We start from the raw sequence: 20,095 nt of genomic DNA on the forward strand, positions 1-20,095 counted from the left end.
TGTTTCATTGAAAGCCTGTCTTTAGCGTCTCTACACAAAGCAGAGCCTGTTTACGGCTGTAAGAAATTCCTTGTACGAAGTTGGTTTAATTTTTTGATCCATAAGAAAATAATTAGGCCTAGCCTTTTTAAGATGGCCACGGGTAAACTACCGATGGAAAAATCAAAAGATGAAGGCAAACTCAACATTTCCATCACTGACCATGGGGCTGTCTGGAGCCCCGGAGAAACAATTACAGGAATCGTGGAAATAAAAAACGTCGAACCAATCCCATCTAAAGGTAAGAAAAATAGCTTACGATGGGCTTTGAGAAAGTGAAACAAAATCGGTCAAGAAGTGAAACTGAGATCAACATCTGGCCTGCATCTGTCATGACACCCTTCAGATTAAGCCTGCTAAATAGGTAGGAGTGCACGTCCCTGGATTTTTGAGTAGGCTAGGCCTACTGGACCTTCACTTCACGTCATAACATTATGGTCGTAAGTCCTATGCGTAAATCAGCATGTTCTTCCTTCTTCGGCGGCTGCGGAAGTTTGTGAAACAGGCGAGGCTACTTCTTAACGTCACAACAGCACTGCCGGGTGGTCAGGTCAGCGCAGCACAGTTAGGCCTACCAACTAGGCCTACTAAGGCATTCAGGACCTTTACAGCCCACACTGCAGGAGAAAAACCAAGCGGATCCACGCTGACTCCAGTCATCCCAGCCACAGTCTTTTTTGCCCTCCTACCATCTGGTAGAAGGTACAAAACCATGGGGACATATACCAGCAGATGACAGTTTCTATCCAAAAGCCACCAGGATGCTGTTCTGTCATTCTCTTCCTCATACCTTATCAACCTCACACCCCCTCAAGTTTTTTTTATGAATGAATGAATGAATGAATGTTTTTTTTATTATTATTATTATTTATATTTGTTTCTCTCCCAATTGTTCTTGCCACTTGCCCCACTCCCACCCCAATCACCCACCAAACACACAACACACCATGGCACGACCAGCTTTGAACCATGTTGTGTTGTGTCTGGTTTGTGTAAAATGACACATGTTTGTGCAATGTTTCTCTCTTCTCATTTTCAGCAATCAAAGTGAACTGCAGAGGCTACTGTGGCGTCAGTCCCAGAGAAAGCTCCAAGTTAAGAAAGCTCCAAGATCCATCATGGGAAGTGGAGGAACAATACTTCAATAACAGTATTTCAATGGCTGACAAAGGTTCTGATGGCTAGATCAAGATTAAACTTGAACTCATTTAGTAACTCTTTAGTAATGTTTAGTTTAGTGAAACACACATACCGGTACACACACTCTTTAGCTCCCTGGCCAGGGAGTTTAGTGTTTAAACGTAGTGTTCTTTTTCACAGGCATTCTGAAGAATGGGTCACACACCTTTCCATTCACATTTGTTGTTCCAGGTAAGAGTGGTAATAATGCTCATCACACACTGAATTATTTTTAACCGTTTGTGCATTGGGCTGTTTGCTTTTGAGAAAAGGCCAGTCTCCCGGGAGGAATGTGAATGATGGTGCTGTGATTTGTTTTAATGTTACTGAGTACAAGTCTATTTGCAACAATTTTAGAAGGCGGTGGTGGAGTAAGGTCTTGTATGTGTAATATCAGTTCACATATCCAGACATAACAGTGACTTATTGGTCTGTAAAGTACTTCACGGTACTTGAATGCTGTTGTGGTATTTCGGTCAGAGGAATGATATCGTGTACTTGTGGCCTCAAAGTGAAACGGATGCCTGTTAGACACAGATGTCTTCTTTATAGTTGGGTAGGCTGAATCTCATTACTTTTTCATGTTATGGTTGAATTTTAGGTTGGGCAAACCATAAAGCAATTCTTTAAGAGTTCTATGTAAAAATAGTGACCATTATACCCATTGTTCTTGTTTTCTTATTTCTTTGCGTTCTTTGTCTCTGTGTTTCTATAGCCAACATTCCTTCAACCTATTACGGTAAATATGGCAGGATTATATTTGAAATCCGAGCCTTCGTCGACTTGCCTCACTTTTCAAATGGCCTCAAGGCAAAGAGGGATTTCTACATCCAAAAGCCCCTTAACCTCAACACTGTGCCTAATATTCAGGTTTGACATTTGTTGAATGATCACATGCTTTCATACCTGCAGTTGACCTCACAGATATGGTGGTCTTTTTTGAGTTGTGTGTGTTAGTATTTTCCACTATCCTTGAAGAAGTACCATCTCTCAAAGACCTGTTGCACAGACTTCAAGGCGTGTGCTTTCATTTACAGGATATTAGCTCCTCCTCTGTCACTAAGGACTTCACCTACATGCTCGTGAAAAATGGTACCATTGTGCTGAAGGCGACCAGTGACATGCGAGGGTACAAACCTTGCCAGATCATTAAACTAGAAACAGAGATCGAGAACAGGTCGGGGACATCCACAAGCAAAGTGGTAGCCAGCTTCATACAGGTACAAATATACTGGTATTATATGTATAAAAGTAATGTAATGTTGGTGATAAATGTGTATGTGTATGAGACACAGAGAGAGAGAGAGAGAGAGTGTGTGAGTGAGTGAGAAGGTCACATATCTGGATGTCAGATGGGTAATCTTCTGTCATTGTGTTATAATCCTGTGATGTCGATGTGAACAGAAAGTGACTTACAAAACTAAGAGGCCCATTCATGACCTGAGGACTGTTGCCAAAGTGGTGGGTACCAGCGTGAAGGCCAAGAAGGAGGCCAAATGGAAGGAGCAGATTGCTGTACCCCCTACTGCTCACTCCACTCTGGGAGGCTGTGAACTTATCAACATTGAATATTACATTCAGGTTAGCAGTGTGGCACCATGGGAAATTCAGTTCACTCCAGAATTAGATATGGGGTCCTGAAATGTCTTTATTAACGTGAATTTAGTGACCGGTGGAAAGATAATGTGTTGTGTCATTTTGGACACTTTAAGTGAATCTGTGACAGTTTCTTCCCTCGGGATTGCAAAAAGTGCTTAATTAAATTAAGTCTCCTGTTTATTCATACTTCTGTACAGTTCTCTCCCCACTTGGCATGTTCTGCTGATGTGAGAGTATATAAATAGAGATTGTGATTAGGGTGCGTACTTGTATATATAATGCACTATATATATTTCAATCAAGTACACCCTTCCTCCTCCATGCAGGTCTCGCTGAAATTCCCTAACGTATTACTGACTCTTCCCATCTTCATTGGCGGCGTTGCCGTGGACGCCACCCATCACAGCGACTCTGCCTCCTCTGCCCCCCCTGCTGGACAGGAGCACAAGCCCCTGGAGGAGGGCATGTCACAGGCCGAGGAGATTGTGACCAAGAGTCACTCTCAGCCGCCGGGGGACGTTTCACCCCATGCCTTCTACCGAATTCATTTACTTCAGTCGTTCGGGTCACCGGAAACGTTCATAGCGCCATTTTTTGATAAAGGAGAGTGATCATTGGCTAGCCTGACTGACACCAGACCAATTCACAAATCTCTTGTGGACACTTCTTTCACTTGTGCTTTCCAAGGGGCCAAAAAATATTAAATTCTCACAAATATTTTTGGAAGTATTAGCAAAGACACTTAGTGGCTTTAAAAAATATAGAGTTTCAATCTGTCATCATACAATACACCCCATGTCAGAGAAGTGTTTGTAGTTGGTTCCCGGGTTTCAGGTGATTAAAAAATGGGAAGGTCACCAGAAGGATCTGCTGAGCATATTCAAATGTGCGCGCAGATTTTTTTGGGTTCACACAGGCTTGATATTGGTTAATTACATTACGATTGCTATATAATGCAGTGGTATTACTTTGGTTATAAGTGCTAGTTGTAAGGTAATACATCCACACCTTATTTAACTGGGGTAAGAGCGGTGTCTTTTGAACATACCTCTTCACACTGAGAGTATTGCTACCTCAGTATATACACATGGTGAGCTATCAGGCTACTAGCCGTGGCCTACTAGTTAGGGCTTTGCGCTTGTAACCAGAGGGTTGCCGGCTCGATTTCCAACCAGTTCATGGCTGAAGTGCCCTTGAGCAAAGCACCTAACCCCTCACTTCTCCCCGAGCACCGCTGTTGGGCTGGCAGCTCACTGCTCTGGGTGTGTGCTTCACCTCACTGTGTATTCACTGCATGCTGTATGTTCACTAATACATGAATTGGGATAAATGCAGAGACCGAATTTCCCTCAGGGGATCAAAAAAGTATATACTTATACTTATATACTTATACTTTCAAATGAATCACAGAATGATTTTCAAATGAGAGAACTGTTGACGGCTGATGCAAAGACCTTTGTCCATTGTCATTTCCTTCAATGTCTGACACAATGCTAGTGATGACATCTTGGCAAATGACTGTCAGATAATAGGAAATCTAGTAAATATTTCCTTATGAATCTGTGGCCTGTAGCTCCATCTAGTGGAACAACAGGCAAATCAATCAGCAATGTGTTTGACTTGTATGTGGCTGCTGTGTTTGACTTGTATGTGGCTCTGCTGCACACCACTGACTTACCGCTGGACTTACCACAATAAGTGTTGGTTATCTATTTCAAATCAATAAAATATCTGTTTGTCACAAATTTTGCTTTTTTTACATACACATTTATTAAGCTAAATCAAATTAGGCTACACTGCAAATATGAGAACAAAAGCATTAATAAAGAGTTATAATTATGAAATTGATAACTGAATAGAATTTGTGTTGATTGTGTCAACCATCTATTCACCATGGTTAAAGTAGATTGCTCTTCAAGGCTTTTCATCCATTTTGTTCTTGGAGTGAGATCTAGTTGGTGTTCAGGCAATATCCTTCTGTGTGGGATGGATGTGGACGAATGGCAGTTGCGATCAAACGTCACAAATATCAGTCAGTGCTGCTGAAATTAATTTCAAAAAGCTTAGGTGTCAAAACTGTGTGCATAAAGGGCCAATGTTCTGACATAAGAGATCTGACATTTTAGTCTTACTGCTTGTTCCCTTGACTTAGGTTGATAAAAAATATAGCCTAGATATGTGTCTACACATAATTCTTCTTATTAACCTAAATCAGATATTTCTACTTAACCATCAAAGTGCAGTGTAGGCCTAATCGGTTGTGTGTGATATCATAGTGTCTTGCAGAAGTAAAAAGCGCCAACAGAGGGCGCAACTAGGTCACATGGTTACTGTCGAGCGGATGAGGGGAGGGTAGGAAGAGGAAGACAGCTCGAAAACTTTTCCCTCTAGTAGCAGACAGTTTCCTGGCAGTTTCTCACTTCAATGGCTACCGTCCGAGGAAAATAGGTAAGAGATTGACCCATATTTCTGTATGCACAGTGCAGAGGTAAATGAAATTCGTCAGAGTTGGCACAACAGACTCACACCTTCTATTATGTAATCCTAAACGCGGATAAATTTGGTATGGACTTCTTTTGTCCTGTGATTTTTGGCCTGAAGGGACGTATCTCTCTGTTCTAAACTTTCCCACTCGAAATCATAACATGCATGCACTGGAACTATTGTTAAGGCAGTGAAAACGTCTTGTTTAACCACGCTTGCTAGAAATGGCCTAGAAAAGTTATCTTAAGCTAACGATTACCCCACCGCATATGTTATCCGTGGACACGTCGTAGTTACTTGAAAACTTTCCTCCTATGTCCGTGTTAATTAATTGCAAATGTCTTTTTAGCGCTGACCCCAATCAAGCCGTGGCAACTCCAACAAACCTTTACTGCTGTTATTTCATGCTAGATCCCATTGGGAGATTCAAGTGGTCGCAAATCTGGTCAGAAGTCTTGTCAGATAAGAGCTGGATGAAATGAAAGCTATAGCCAGAGGACGTAGTACTGGTGAGTGCCATTGTAGTCAATGAGATGCCTTCATCTCGCTTGTGTTGTTTTGATATTCTGTATCAGCCTACTCCACCTACAGGTAAGTCTGTGTTTTTGCCACCCCATCCGCTACTGCTATCATATTGAATTGACAATCTGTTTTTTTACATAGGCTAAAATCCGTTTGTCAACCCCCCTTTCTATTATGTTGTTGATGCGCAATTACATTATACATCCAATTATGCTTTTAAGGTTAGAGGATGTTTCCTTTCATGTTCTAAGTGATGTGTGAAAGGATTGACAGTAAAGATATCAGTTATCCACATATTCAGAGGTCTTCATTGTTATTCTCTGCTTATTCTCACCGTATCTTATCTTATCATCATCATCATCATCATCATCATCATCATTTTGAGTGTTGGTGCGAGCTGAACAGTTTGCTTATCACAGGTATTGCCAGGCATGGAGATGCTCCCAGAAGGGGTAGAAAGCCAAAGAGAAAGCTGGAAGCAGGCGCCCACCAGAGCACTCTAGTGGGAGGAGGGGCGAGCGGTCACACCCTCCTCTGCCAAAAACCTGATGGCACTGTTCCTCAGGAAGCAGCCGTCTTTGCCAATAATGGCCTCCAGCTCAACAAACAGAATGGCGCCAGCTCTGAAGAGACCCTGGGTTTGGCTCCAGGGGGCTTGTTGTCGGGGCATGCATCTCAGTCCCCATCCACCACAGCTGCACCCACAGGGCAGGGCAGCGGAGGACACCAGGAGCGCGGGCGAGTTGTCGATCCCTCTCCAGGAAAGAGCCGCATGGCTTGGAAGTCCATGGTGAAATCCGCCCCTGCTCCTCATGTACTCCAGGTAAAGCCCGAGTGATTGTGTCAGTTCCATTTGGTTCATGAATGAATTATTATTTCAGAAGGTATAGTAGGTTTAGTCAGAGCACGGCAGTTTTGACTTGAACAGCATTATTCAAGTCATGAAGTTTAGAGAGCGGATCTCATCAGAATGATTTAACTATGCAAGGACTGTTTTTTGTTTTGTTTTGTCTTTCCACATAGATGCTTAATAAAGACAAATCCCCAGCCACAGCAGTAAGAGAAGTAGAGAAGCCACTGCATATCAAGCTACCTCGGACTCAGAAGCCATCTGCATTGCCCCGAACAGGTCAACCTCATGGCTAGCTTCATTTTCTCATTTCAGTTTGCACACTTCTTTAGTGTATTTTAAACTACTGTTAACTTTGTACTGGTAGTCTATGCGCAGAGATACTATATGTTTGTCTGATGTTGTGAAGTTGTTGTCAAGTCTTCTTTTTTTGTGAATTTTATTTTCTAGTTTCAAAGAAAAAGAAAAGGAAAATGGGAACATATAACTTTGTCAACAAGAAGAAAACAAAGGTGGTGAAAAGAGGAACCCAACCCTTGTTTTCATCTCAGGTGATCTTTGAAAAGATATCCTCCATTCCTATAACGACAAGCTCAAATGTGGCCTTCACAGCCTTTGCGTGTTTATTTAATGTTATTTAATTTGTGAAGGAAGTTATTGTTTGGAATACTTTTATGTATTCACACACTAACACGTATGCATGTATGGTTCAGTTTCTGTACTGAGACAGTACGCTGATGAGAGGTAATGCGGTTAGGATACGGCACTCTAATTGCCAGTGCAATCCAAAAATTCCTTTGCTGCCATGTGCTCTGGTTTCCTGTAAGATGGACTTTAGCTGTCAATGGAATGAGAGAACCTCCACAACATTTGGCTTATAATAATAATAATAATAATAATAATAATACATAGGTTTTATATAGCGCTTTTCAAGGTACCCAAAGACGCTTATCATGTGTTGAATGTCCATAGATGGTATAGCTGTTTGTTATGTTGATTTGTAAAGGGTGAATTGTTTGTTGATCTGCAGGAAACTTCCACCGTGGAAACTTCCACCATGGAAGGCGCCGCCACCCATGGTGGTATGGAAGCAGAAGCAGAGGCAGGAGCAGTGGCCCCTCAAGACCGAGCAGATACTTCTAGAACAGACCCCTCTCAGGGGAGAGAAATGGAGGTGTCCGCAGACGAGACGTGCCCAAAGGACACACCGCACGAAGTGGCCAGAGGGATCGAGATGTATACAGAGTTCCCTCTGCACTCGCTTGACCTGAAGGGTCAGGAGGACATCTTCTGCGCCCTGCAGTCAGGTGAGCAGACGACATGAGAGACAGAGACATTGTCAGAAGAAGTATTCCCATGTCTGGCAAGCTTCATTTCTTTTGCTACATAGTCAAAAAAAAATATTTTGTGTCAAAATGTTTGATATACTTGAAATAGTGTCTGGTGGTAGGGCTTAATGTTATACTCTGTGATCTTGGCTGAAATGTGGTGTTTTGAAACCATCGTCATAAGCATCATAAGCCATGTTAAACAAACACCTCTCCTGCTAGCTGTGTTCATATTACATTTAATTTGAGTAATTGATAATATTGTGCGCAGTATAAATGTTAGTTATTTGGCATTTTGTCTCAGGATTTGGCTGTTTTAATGCCTATATTCAGTATGCGGATCATTTTCTGCCTCATCTCAGTCGCTTCACGCTGAAGCATCTGCCAAAAAAACGCTAAATGTGACTGTAGGTTTTGTTTCAAATTTCCACCTCGCCACACACACACACACACACACACACACACACACACACACACACACACACACGCACACGCGCGTGCACAGGGAGCAGCTGAAAGAAGCGGGTTGCTTTTTGGCTCGCCAGGTATGTCAGATGGCCCGGACGCCATGGAGACAGATGCCATGCTGGAGCTCCCGCTGTGCTGCTGCCGCATGGAGGCCCCCAAGAGCCAGGAGATCCTGACGCTGTCCGAGGGCAAGTGCATGGCCGTCGAGAGCGTGGACGGACAGGTAGGGACACAGAGTGTGGAGTGGATCGTGTGTGCATGCTTGCATGTTTCACTTTTTTTCATTGTTAAGTTAAAGTTTATTATTATTCATTCTTTTCAGAGGATTACTATTTTAATGTTCTTTTTGTTGAGCTCCCTTTTGCACAAATAAAGGTATGCACTTTCCAGTTCAGTTGTACATTACACGATGACCTTATCAGATCTATTCTATATTCTATTCTATTTTCTATTTCTGTTATACACTTATTCTCGGTCGTTCTCTGATCACTTATTTGATTTCATTTTGTAAAGATATATTTGGTATTTGATACAGCCTTTTCCTCCTCTTATTTTTTTTTTTTATTGTTAAACCCTTTTAGTATAATTACCTTCTTCTGAAAAGCACCCTACATAGCAGTTACTTGCTCATTGTAGTCAATAGATCTTGAGGCATGACGGAAAAAAATAAATAAAAATGGCTCAAAGCACTGCTCATGTCAGTCATATCAGTATCCACTTCGAACAGGTGCTGATTTGTGGCGGATGTGAGTTAAGTAAAAAAAATAAAAGGAAAGTAACAAAGGCTCTCTGTTTAGAAAAAAGATATGGTGAAAGCCTTTTAATTAACCATGGCAACTGGTTCAAAAGCACATGGGCTACATCTTGAGGCAGTTTGGCTCTGACTGGAGGCCGTGGTCCTGTCGCAGGTGCCCGTTGATTTCTCCTTTCTCTCGCAGCTCAGCCTCTGCAGCAAGAACATCCAGAAGCAGGAGATGATGCGGCCGTCCATCCGGATCCCGCTGCTGGTGCTGTGTGAGGACCACCGCGCTGGCATGGTCAAGCACCAGAGCTGCCCCCGCTGTGGCTTCTTCTGTCGGGCAGTGAGTTGAGGCGCCAGTCCTAGGGTGCCTCTCATTCGTCTTTTTATCTATCCTCCCTTCCTTCCTCGGTCCTCGTTCCCACTGATCTAGATATAAAATGATGGGGCGGCAACAATGGGGGTAGTCTATCCAGTGTTCATTATAGTTCAGTGGAAACGAGCTGGAGGATCAAGGAAGGAAGGAAGGGAGGCTAGATAAAAAGACGAATGAGAGGCACCCTAGTGTAGTGTTGTTGAGTCACAAACCAGCCAGTCAGTGTTCACAGAGTTTGGGTCGGGATGGTTAGTCAAATATTCACACACCTTCAGTACCTCTACCTGTTCCATGTTATACTGTATAAAGTGTAAGAAGTGTAAGTTGAGTCTTTCATTTGAAGTCTTTGAATTTTGTCACATTTGCTGCATGTAATGTTATACTATGGCAGGATAAGGGGGAACCAGAACTTGTACATCATAAGAGAAAGGTCCTTTCCAGAGAATTTGCTCGGAAAATTTGCTTACCTGCTGCTTTAACATTCACGACTCAAAGACTAGCGTCACTGTGGTATTATAGGACGGCTTTGGATAGCATTAAGGAAGCTCAAAAATGACCTCTTGGCCTAAATGTGCCTTTAAAGCCTATACATTATTTATGTCCGCCATGTCTTGAATGTTCCTCAGGGGACCTTTATGGAATGCCAGCCTGATGGCAACATCTCACACCGGTTCCACCGTGGCTGTGCCTCAGTCATCCGTGGGCAGATCTACTGCCCACACTGTGGCGAGGATGCCAGCCAGGCGCAGGAAGTCACCATCGCCAAGCCAGACGCCATGTTTGTTATGCCAACAGCGACCGCTCTCCAAAACAAGACGGATCTCTTACTGAAGGGGTAGGTTGTAGACATGCTGCGTGTTGGCATGTAGATCTTCCAGGCTTCGTGCTCACAAGAACACCTGCGCTAAGACCTTTTGACAAAGATAATGATTCTCTGTGAGGGAAAAAGCACCACATGGTTGTGGTTCATGTTTACCCATTGTATCACCCACATCGTTCCTTTGATTCCACATGATCTGGAGAAATAGGTTGATATTCACTCTCCTGAAAGGCCTGGAAAAGATGCGGATAAAAGTTGAGACATACGTCCACTGACTATGTACTATCTGATGGGGTTCCACATTCTGTCCACTGTCCAGTGCCAGACCTTTCTGGTCTAGTTTAGGAAGAACAGCATTTGCTTAGTCTTCACAGTTTCTGCTGGAATATAAACACCTTCAAATAAGCATAGTCCATTAGACATTGGTGTCCACTTTGGCAGACTTTGGACTGGTCGTGTTGTAATATGTTCTACTCCACACGCATGTGATTCCCCAGCAGGTCTAAGATTGGCCCTTATGCGGCGTCCCCCAGCAAGTCCAAGACTGGAGCCGTGGCTGCGGAGGCGGAGGGGGGGGCCACCAAAGAAACACTCGAGGGCATCCTGGAAGCACTGGATGAGCAAACAACTTCCAGGTAAACTTAAAGACACTGTAATGTAAACAGTTTTACAATGTGCCTTATGCAGTGCTGTCACTACTTATGTATTCCTCATAAACTGTATACACACTGGGACACTTTTGATAAAGATGTTTATTTTACACGCATAAGAAATGTGACTCACAAAAGCCTTTTTATCTCTGCCTTTTAGATATAAGAAAACACAGTATCCTCCAGCACAGCTTTTTACCTCTGCTAAACAAGGAGACCTGCAGTCAATAATGCAGATGTTGGGTAAGTACTCTCTCTGAGCTCATCTGAGGGACTCCCTGGAGTGCAAGGGACTACGAGCTAGTATGGCATGCTAGCCACACAACCTTTTGGTATTATTTAGCCTGGCAGCATATAGGCATATACTGTATAGCTTATAGCATCCATGGGTGGACGGCTGACTTCCTCACAGTATGGGGAACATGGCCAGTATCTCATGTCTGGGACGTGCACAGAGGTGGACATCCCGGGTTTCAGAAAGTAAAAAAGTCCTGCCAAGTATTTGATCCAACCATTTAGTAAACCAGCTAGTCTTAATCAGCAGCCAGGTAGATCAGATGATTTGTGATGTCACCTGTTAGTTACCTGTATTAAGCGCACAGGTAGAACGAATATATGGCAGGACTTTTACTTTCTGGACCCTGGGATGCCCGCTTCTGGATGTACATATCCGGATGTCTGGAAGTATTTTCCTTTGCTCTCCGTAGTGGAGGGAGCAGACCCCAATCTAACAGTGGACGGCACCAAGAGGCAGACGCCCCTGCATGCAGCGGCAGGAGGGGGCCATAATGAGATCTGCCACATGCTGGTGCAGGTACTTGTTCATTGTTTGTTGTTGATACTGTTTGTTGTTTATATAGCTTTTCTCTTTAGGCGACACTGTAGTCTGATCAACTTTTTTAATTGGTTCACGGCTAAATTAACTATTGCATTGTTTTTGTTTTGTATGTCTCTTTGGACAAAGGTGTCTGCTAAGTAACGTAACTGTAACTTGTGCTTGTGCTTATTCATCTCTAGATCACATTTACATATCTAATCCCAGATGGGTTTATTTCATATAAATTGGTGCGTGTTTTTATTGATGGTTAGCTTTCACTGCACAGTGTCTTATATCGCCAGATGAGATGCATGCTGATGCGTTGTTATGTTTTGTGTGTGTGTGTGTGTGTCCCCGTCCCTCTCTGTCTCCACAGGCTGGCGCCAATCTTGACACATGTGATGAAGGTCAGAGAACCCCGCTGATGTACGCGTGCCAGAACAATCACCTTGAAACAGTTAAATACCTGCTCAAAGCAGGCGCAGCCACTAACCAGAAGGTACCGTGTCCACAATCAAACGCTCCAGATCATCTCAGTGTGGCGCTAATGCACTGACTAGCATTTAGAGAAACACTGTGAATAAAAGACGCACACCCAACTTTTCTGCCAGACTCTTGATTAAGGCCTGGGCTCATGATAAGTGGCATCCTTTTCATGTTTCGTGTTTACATCCCTCTGTACATTACTCATTGATCCCAGCTCTGCTTGCATCCTCTGCCAATTTCCTGCTTGTGATTCCTGCCAGTGATCATTTACAATCGTATTTGCTCCAGGACCTGAGTGGCTCCACATGTCTGCACCTGGCAGCTAAAATGGGCCATTACAGCATCATGCAGCACCTGCTCACTGTGGCCTCTCTAGATGTGAACTGTCAGGTAATTGTACACAGCTTTGTCCGTTTTCATTCTGACTACAAGTACATTTACATAGTTAACCAAAACAGTGCAATGACTATTTGAATTTTGCACCCTTTAGCCTAAAAATGGAATTGGTGTTTATTCGTATCTATTGTCAGTTGCCATCGGGTTACTATGATATTTTTTTCATTTGCACCCTTTATCCTGAAAAATGGCATTTGTATTTTTTTTAATCTATTGTCTTTTGCTGTCAGGGTTATTAAATGTGTTGCTATGGCATTGCGCTATGTTATACAGACCAAGTTCAAGGTGTTCTGATAACCCACAGACAAACCTGTGCAGAAAGACACACACACACACACACACACACACACACACACACACATACACCCCCACCAATTCGCCCTTCAGAAAGCTCATCTGGTGGCTGATCTGGTCAGGGCGGCGTGGTCGGGAGGCCTGTCTGCTCCCATTAGAAGCGCAGTAGTTCAGAGATGGCTTGTGCCCTATAGAGGGCTCCCTGGGGCCCGCTCCCCTGCAGGGAAAACGTATTCATGTGGATAACCATCAAAGTCCGTGCGTGCAGGCGACAGGGGAAAGCATCAGACTTGCATTTTCTCTGCTAAATACATTGAACATGACAGCCCCTAACCTTTGTCGGCAAAATAAACATAACTCCGGCATCTCCGAGGCCTTGACATTACTTCTGCGATGCACAAGAGAGCAAAGACGCAGGGAAAACACCTGGATGGAGGAGAAAGATAAAATGGCCGGGGTAGAGACTGAGGCCTCGTCAGTGATTTGTACTGTATGTGTCTCGTGATGTAAAGTGTCAGGATTGGGAGCAGATTACCTTGTGCCTTTGTGTAGGAGGCACTGACGGTGTTGTCTTTGTTTTATTATTATTATTATTATTATTATTATTTAGCCTGACTACTACCAGATTTGGCTCAATATTTTAAGATTCAACATTAGTCTGGGGAGTAAGCACTGTATTTTTACTGCACAAAAGGCATGATCAATGGACATAGTTCAAATGACTCTGTACGCATTTGGATTGTCCTTCAACCGATCAGACCAGCGATCCGGGTGCGCCTGGTGGATAAGCCCGTTTGTGATTGATTCCAGCAAACGTGGACAGGAAGCAGGAGAGATATACTGTATGTGCAGGTTTCCAGCCTGAGCTGCAGAGCGAAATCTGGCAGATCAGGCTGGGTTTACCCAGTCTAATTATTATCGTTTTGTTTTTTGGTTTCAGGACGATGGTGGATGGACCCCGGTCACGTGGGCGATTGAATACAAGCACAAGGACCAGGTGCACCTGCTGCTGTCCAAAGGCGCCGATGTCCACGTGAGGGACAAGGTCAGTGTGTGTCGCCCCTGTGCTGTCCCACATGCTCTTCTGCTCGGTGTCCTGTCACTCAGATCATCTCTGGTAGAGACAACGCTCCACCCTTGTCTCATACATCGGTTAAAGCTCCAGATTTGAAATGCAGCCCCCCCCCCCCAGGAGCTGGGATGTGGGAGGGGAGCTAAAGGTGATGGTGGATGAGTGTGGAGGTCTTGTAAAGTGCTCTATGATGTGACCAGTATGGTGACGCTCCCATACAGCTGAAGACGTGGAGCCAAGCTGTTAATGGGTGCCTCTGTGGGCCCCCACCACACTTGGTCCTGTTTGAGATATCATACAGGGATGACGACCTCAGCAAACATGGCTCACCCAGGATATTTTTCCTTTAATTTGTTTTTTTTTCCCCTTTGGAGGAATCAATTCCAACGTTTTTCCATTCTGTCTCTCAGGAGGAGAACATTTGCTTGCACTGGGCAGCCTTCTCCGGCTTGGACGACGTGGCGCAGCTGCTGCTGGAGATGGGCTCTGACCTCCACGCCGTCAACATCTACGGAGACTCGCCGTTGCACATTGCCGTCCACGAGGAGCGACTCGACTCTGTGATGTGAGAGGAGCTTCTAGAAGGGTGGGGGGGTGGGGGGAATGCTTTGGGCGGTTAAATATGCATGAGACCTCCGAGGTCTCATGCACGCATGTGGAATTCAGACATGACACAGAAATACATACGCAAACCAGTCAGAGCCTGGTGCATTCCCCTCCGTTCAAATCCACAAGCAAAGAGGCTGGTAGAGGCTGGTTCCAGTTGTGGTGTGTGTGAGCGTGATCAGAGGCATAAATCACATGACCGTTAACGGCACAACAGTAAATAGTAATGGAGAGTGCTAAAGAAATACTCTAGCTAAGAATTCTTGCGTTAAAAAAAATGTCTGAACAGACAAATGGAATTAAGGCAAAGAACACGCAACACAGGCCCTTCCAGAAAAAAAAAAAAACGAATCCCTACCCACTCCCCCTATTAAAGTGAACTCGGGTGGGAAGCACCGTCACAGCTTAATGAAGTTTCTTTCATTAGTGCGTAGGTTTACAATACCACACTCGGCGTGGATCAATCTTCACTCTGCCTAGTGTAAGCTGGTTAGCACTGAACCAGGGGTTTTTCCTCGCATGGATCTGACATTTTGTAATGTCCTCCATGACATGCAGCATTAACACACACACACACTTGATAAGTGAGCGTCGATGTTCACTTGGCGTTGGAAGGTTTGTAACTGACTACCACTTAACAGTAATTGGTTTCGGATGGTCCCTAACATGGCGGACCCTCAAAGTGAACGACATGCAAGCGAAATGTGAGTGGCTAGGGAGAGGGCGAAGTAACACGTTTTGGAAAGGGCCGGAGTTTGCTCTTTCCTGCCATATAATAACAACCAGTCTCATGACTACGTCACCTCCTCCACACTTCCCAGGCTTTTCCTCTCCCGGGGGGCGGACGTCAACATGAGGAATCGAGACGGGGAGACCCCTCTGGAGCGCTGCCGGCCCAACTCCAAACTCTGGACTATCCTCAACACCAACAAGAAGCTGACGGACGCCAGGAAGGGCAGGGATAACCAGGGGGAGAGAGTCATAAGCAAGTAAGATGAGAACCGCACCTTCATCAGCCACAGTTACTCTCTCTCTCTTTATAAGTCTCCCAGTTATAAAGAAGCAAAGAATATCAGTGAATTATTTTTTCCTTTATGTATCGCTTGGTAAGTCTTGTTTTTTAAGTATTTAGATGCTTTGCCTTCAGAGGGTTTTGTTTTTCATATCAGAGGTGGGAGAAACCATTGTCAATTAATTGTTCTGATTTAACAATAAGACATATTTTATGAGTAATATGTTTATAAATAGATATGATTAGTGTAAAGCATAATGTTTTATTTAACCTTTTGTGTTTTCACTGCACATTTCATAATCTAATTATTTCCTTAATATTTCCTTCATGCATAACCGAAAGGGCATGTTCTACAAATGGCCTTTTAGAAGTAATTTTAATATCTTCTAAGATGTGTGAGTGCTAGTTCATATTCTGCAGCTCCGCCATTAGTCCTTAGTCCTTCATTGTCCATCTATTGAAAAATGAATTTGGTCTTCAAAGATATAGATGTGATGTTATTAATCTATATCCAATCTCTCTTCTAGGGATATCTCTCGAGGATACGAGATGGTCCCCATCTCCTGTGTGAATGGAGTGGATCACGAGCCCTGCCCCAGCAACTTCAAATATGTCCCTGAAAACTGCTGCACGTCCCAAATGAATATTGATGAAAACATCACGCACTTACAGGTGAACAGGCAATTCTGTCGCGACGGTTTAGTCAGTCAATATGTGACGTGCTCTCATTATACCACAATGATTAAACGCAGACAGACTAGAGTCCCGATAACAAATTTCTATGCCGTTCTCTGCGTCTGTATTTCCCCTCAGCACTGCAAATGCAAAGATGACTGCTCCTCCAATAACTGCGTTTGTGGCCAGCTTAGTATACGTAGCTGGTATGACAAGGTATGTTCCAATGCCATGTAGTGATATATAGTGCCAAACTTAGTATTGGGACCAATAATGCAAAATAATGCAAAATCTGTTGTTTATTGTTAAAGGAGGGCCGTTTGCTTCCGGAGTTTTCTCGGGATGACCCGCCCTACCTCTTTGAGTGCAACCACGCCTGCTCGTGCTGGAGGTCGTGCCGGAATCGCGTGGTACAGAACGGACTCCGGTACTGTTGTCTCTTCCTCTTCTCAGCCTACTGACACTTCATCCAGCTCATAAACATTTAACAAGCTCCGTGCGGTCACCGAGCCTCTGAAGGGATTGATACCAAATTGCTCTTTAATCAGGTTGCTTCGCTCCTGCTGTGTTTTCAGGACTAGGCTCCAGGTCTTCCGAACCGATCAGATGGGTTGGGGAGTAAGAGCGCTGCAGGACATCCCCGAGGGCTCCTTCGTCTGCGAGTAAGCACAGACACATGAACCCTCAAGTCAGTTCAAATCCCTTAGACGCTATCTACCTTGGGACAGATCGAAAACTCATCTGGGGGGGTGCTTGTCTTGCAGGTATGTGGGAGAAATAATCACTGATAAAGAGGCCAACACGAGAGGAAACGACGCCTTCCTCTTTAATTTGGACAACAAGGTATTTCCTTTTAATCCGGTTTTATGCTGCTAAAAATGTCCCCACAAACCCTGTGGTGAGTGCTTATGTGATGTGATGCGGTGGCGTTATCATTTATTAATTCTCATCTGTCCAACAGGGGGTGCTGTAGCACAGATAGCAACTCACTGGGAAGGGGGAAATCTGTTTTTTTCAGTTCAGCTGTAGTCACTGCAGAAATCTGTGATCACTTGCAAAATGATGCTGTGACATTAGATCACAGGGCTGTAATACGAAATCCAATGGAGTTGCCATGCCTTTGCAATTCCACTCCGAAATTCTGTTTAACAGTTTTTACCCGTGCGTGAGCTCATTGATTGCAATCACTGGGAAAATCCTCACGGTCTGCTCCCTGCTTTCTGCCAGGTCGGTGATGTCTACTGTATTGACGCCCAGTTCTATGGCAATGTGGCCCGGTTTCTGAACCACTTATGTGAGCCTAACCTGTTCCCTGTCCGAGTGTTCACCAAGCACCAGGACCTCCGCTTCCCCCGGGTGGCTCTCTTCTCCTGCAGGCACATCAGAGTCGGAGAGGAACTGGGGTAAGTGCTGCTACCGGCAACCTCAAAGAGGAAGTTCCTGTCTTCATAGTTGAACGAGCGGGTTAACCTATTCAGTGTCTGACTGTAGATAGATACATGTTAATGACCCTGTCCATTGTTGTGAACTTGCGGTTGCTTGAGAAAAGGGGGAAAGGAGGGGAAAAGTCCAGCCTGTGAGCCTGGCAAAAAGAGCATCATGTTGTCTTGGAGATGGTATCTAAAAAAAATTAATTGAAATAAAAAAAAAAAATGCATTATCGATTCCAAAGAACATTTGCACGCTTCCCCACTTCCACTGTCATCGTTACTTCTCCGTTTCTCAAAAAAAAAAGTATTGTACATACTCTTGTTTTTCCCCGTCTTCTCTGCCAAGTCATTTCATTACTGTTCCTCCTGCTTGTCGTCCCAGCTTTGACTACGGTGAGCACTTCTGGAAGGTCAAGAGCAAGTACCTGAGCTGTCAGTGTCGCTCGCCGAAGTGCAGGTACGCTGCACGTGCCCTGGGCCAGAGCCAGGTGAGCCCCGCACGGAAGACACCTGGTCCTCTGCCCCCTGGTCCACTCTCCCGCACACAGACCGCCAGCCCTGCCAGTCTCCAGGCCACCAAACCATGAGTCCACAGGCTTCTCCGCCTGTGCTTTTACATGATTTTTTAAATCTTTTAATCTAATGTGATCGCCATGTACCACTCCTAAATTGAGCATATGGTGGTACTAGAGCACATTTAAAAAAAAAAAAAAAAAACTGCCCTATAGAAAAAGCACATGTTTGATTGTTGAATGATCCTCTATCAGACTATGAATTCAAATGTGGTGCCAGTGGATGTGTGTGGTAGTGAACTGCATGCTCTTACTTGCATTAAATCATAGATTTTAGATTGAAATGAATGTGGGATAGGAAAGTAGCAATGATACGACAATTATTTTACAATTATATTTTTTACCAAATGTGTACAGAATGATGGGAGATGTGTCAGAGGCCACAATGTTGGAATGGCCACTTTGCTGAAGAAAATAAGCTGATGGCTTAGTACTCCAGGGTAAAATAATGAAATCGGTTAATCAGTGCTGAGAATCGTTGTCTTATGTGGGTTTTACTAGTATTATCTGAAAATAAAGACAATTGAAAGATGTTCAGATGTTTGAGCGCATTATTTTCTTTACATATTACCCACAATTTGGATCGCCTGCTTTCCCACCATATGTTGCATCTTTTATATAATCACCAAGAACTTTCTCGTTCGGGGTCCGCCATAATTTGATTTCATTGTGTTTCTGAAGGATCATGCTTTAAGTTATTAATGTGTCTAGAGAGGGATGGTCTCAGTCCAGAAAGGCTTCGCCAGTCATACTGCGCGTCCTGGCCAGATGGTCCCATTTCTCGGACCCACCCCTCCATCGAGGCACAGATAGAAGTGCGATATTATTTGCGTCTGTGCCATTCAAATACTGATGTCTGCACTGAGTTTGAATCCTGAGAATGTATCCGCATATCTTTTCGCTCCGCTAAATGGGTGAGATGCTCGCCGCTTTTTACCCCACTGCCATGGATACTGTAACGGCACAGGTGGAGCCACTGACAGAGTGCTTTCTAGTCATGTGATCTGGTTCAGAAGAAGCAGCGGCTGCAGAAATCGGTAAAATTTTCATTGCCAGCGTGATTTCTAGCGAAATAGAAGTGCCAATCTTATCCCGATTTTAGCCAGACTGTTGCATTGAAATTACTGGATTAAGGACAATATTTCAAGAACTGCCAGAAAGGGCGTGAGAGGGAGACGTCTGCAGTTAACATCACATATGAGCTTCAAATAGCAAACGTCTTCATTCAGTCTCTATTCCATTATTAATTTGTAGCCTAAGAGTGATTTTTGCATGCCTAGTAACAGACATTTGCTGTCCCTGTTGCTGCTGCATGATTTTGCTGTTTTTGTACATACCAAGGCACTAGTTTGAACTGCAAACCTTACGGAAATCACTGCATTTTGGATACCACGAAGCGCATGGAAGGATTGTATTATCTTGTCGTGTAAACTTCAGTCAATTTTATGGATTATCAGGAATGATCGGGAGAAATGTTGAGCATTTATTTTGGCCGAAGAATTCCGAAAGGAACATTGGGGAAGGTTTCATTGTTGTAATATACAATTATTGAACAGCACCCTGTTGGATATTGGATACGGATGAAAACTCGTGGCTGGGACAACACAGTGCGTTGTGATGCTTCTTATCTATGCTCTCTCTGATGTCAATTTTGATTTCTACAGTGAGATCTGCGCGTTTT

The 20,095-nt window shown here is 44.0% G+C and overlaps 2 protein-coding genes across 3 annotated transcripts; both read left to right on the forward strand.

Annotated features, from left to right (window-relative positions):
- Positions 1-19: 19 nt before the first annotated feature.
- Positions 20-4,549, forward strand: LOC134088875 (arrestin domain-containing protein 1-like). Its single transcript, XM_062543039.1, has 7 exons — positions 20-280; positions 1,079-1,210; positions 1,360-1,410; positions 1,934-2,088; positions 2,256-2,438; positions 2,623-2,799; positions 3,144-4,549. The coding sequence occupies exons 1-7, from the start codon at positions 133-135 to the stop codon at positions 3,426-3,428; spliced, it is 1,131 nt and encodes a 376-aa protein (XP_062399023.1). The 5' UTR covers positions 20-132; the 3' UTR covers positions 3,429-4,549.
- Positions 4,550-5,139: 590 nt separating this feature from the next.
- Positions 5,140-18,947, forward strand: ehmt1a (euchromatic histone-lysine N-methyltransferase 1a). Of its 2 annotated transcripts, none has more exons than XM_062543040.1 (24): positions 5,140-5,265; positions 5,713-5,810; positions 6,243-6,646; positions 6,847-6,952; positions 7,124-7,224; positions 7,704-7,980; positions 8,547-8,692; positions 9,408-9,551; positions 10,211-10,419; positions 10,902-11,039; positions 11,215-11,297; positions 11,762-11,868; positions 12,248-12,370; positions 12,646-12,747; positions 13,988-14,092; positions 14,530-14,684; positions 15,547-15,714; positions 16,265-16,409; positions 16,551-16,628; positions 16,724-16,839; positions 16,988-17,074; positions 17,177-17,255; positions 17,640-17,815; positions 18,225-18,947. In XM_062543040.1, the coding sequence occupies exons 2-24, from the start codon at positions 5,780-5,782 to the stop codon at positions 18,427-18,429; spliced, it is 3,285 nt and encodes a 1,094-aa protein (XP_062399024.1). In that variant the 5' UTR covers positions 5,140-5,265; positions 5,713-5,779; the 3' UTR covers positions 18,430-18,947. The 2 variants fall into 2 exon arrangements, with proteins under 2 accessions (XP_062399024.1, XP_062399025.1); XM_062543041.1 differs by having other exon boundaries at positions 10,905-11,039.
- The last annotated feature ends 1,148 nt before the right edge of the window (positions 18,948-20,095 follow it).

Source organism: Sardina pilchardus, chromosome 8 (assembly GCF_963854185.1).
Source record: "Sardina pilchardus chromosome 8, fSarPil1.1, whole genome shotgun sequence".
Classification (NCBI taxonomy): Eukaryota; Metazoa; Chordata; class Actinopteri; order Clupeiformes; family Clupeidae; genus Sardina; species Sardina pilchardus.

What these genes read in the sequence shown, in the direction of transcription:
- LOC134088875 (XM_062543039.1), top strand. Translation starts at nt 133, where the DNA reads ATGGCCACGGGTAAACTACCGATGGAAAAATCAAAAGATGAAGGCAAA. An exon ending in ATTCACATTTGTTGTTCCAG is followed by an intron (nt 1,411 to 1,933) that starts GTAAGAGTGGTA and finishes GTGTTTCTATAG; the next exon opens with CCAACATTCCTTCAACCTAT. An exon ending in ACACTGTGCCTAATATTCAG is followed by an intron (nt 2,089 to 2,255) that starts GTTTGACATTTG and finishes TTTCATTTACAG; the next exon opens with GATATTAGCTCCTCCTCTGT.
- ehmt1a (XM_062543040.1), top strand. Translation starts at nt 5,780, where the DNA reads ATGAAAGCTATAGCCAGAGGACGTAGTACTG. An exon ending in ATCTGCATTGCCCCGAACAG is followed by an intron (nt 6,953 to 7,123) that starts GTCAACCTCATG and finishes TTTATTTTCTAG; the next exon opens with TTTCAAAGAAAAAGAAAAGG. An exon ending in AACCCTTGTTTTCATCTCAG is followed by an intron (nt 7,225 to 7,703) that starts GTGATCTTTGAA and finishes GTTGATCTGCAG; the next exon opens with GAAACTTCCACCGTGGAAAC.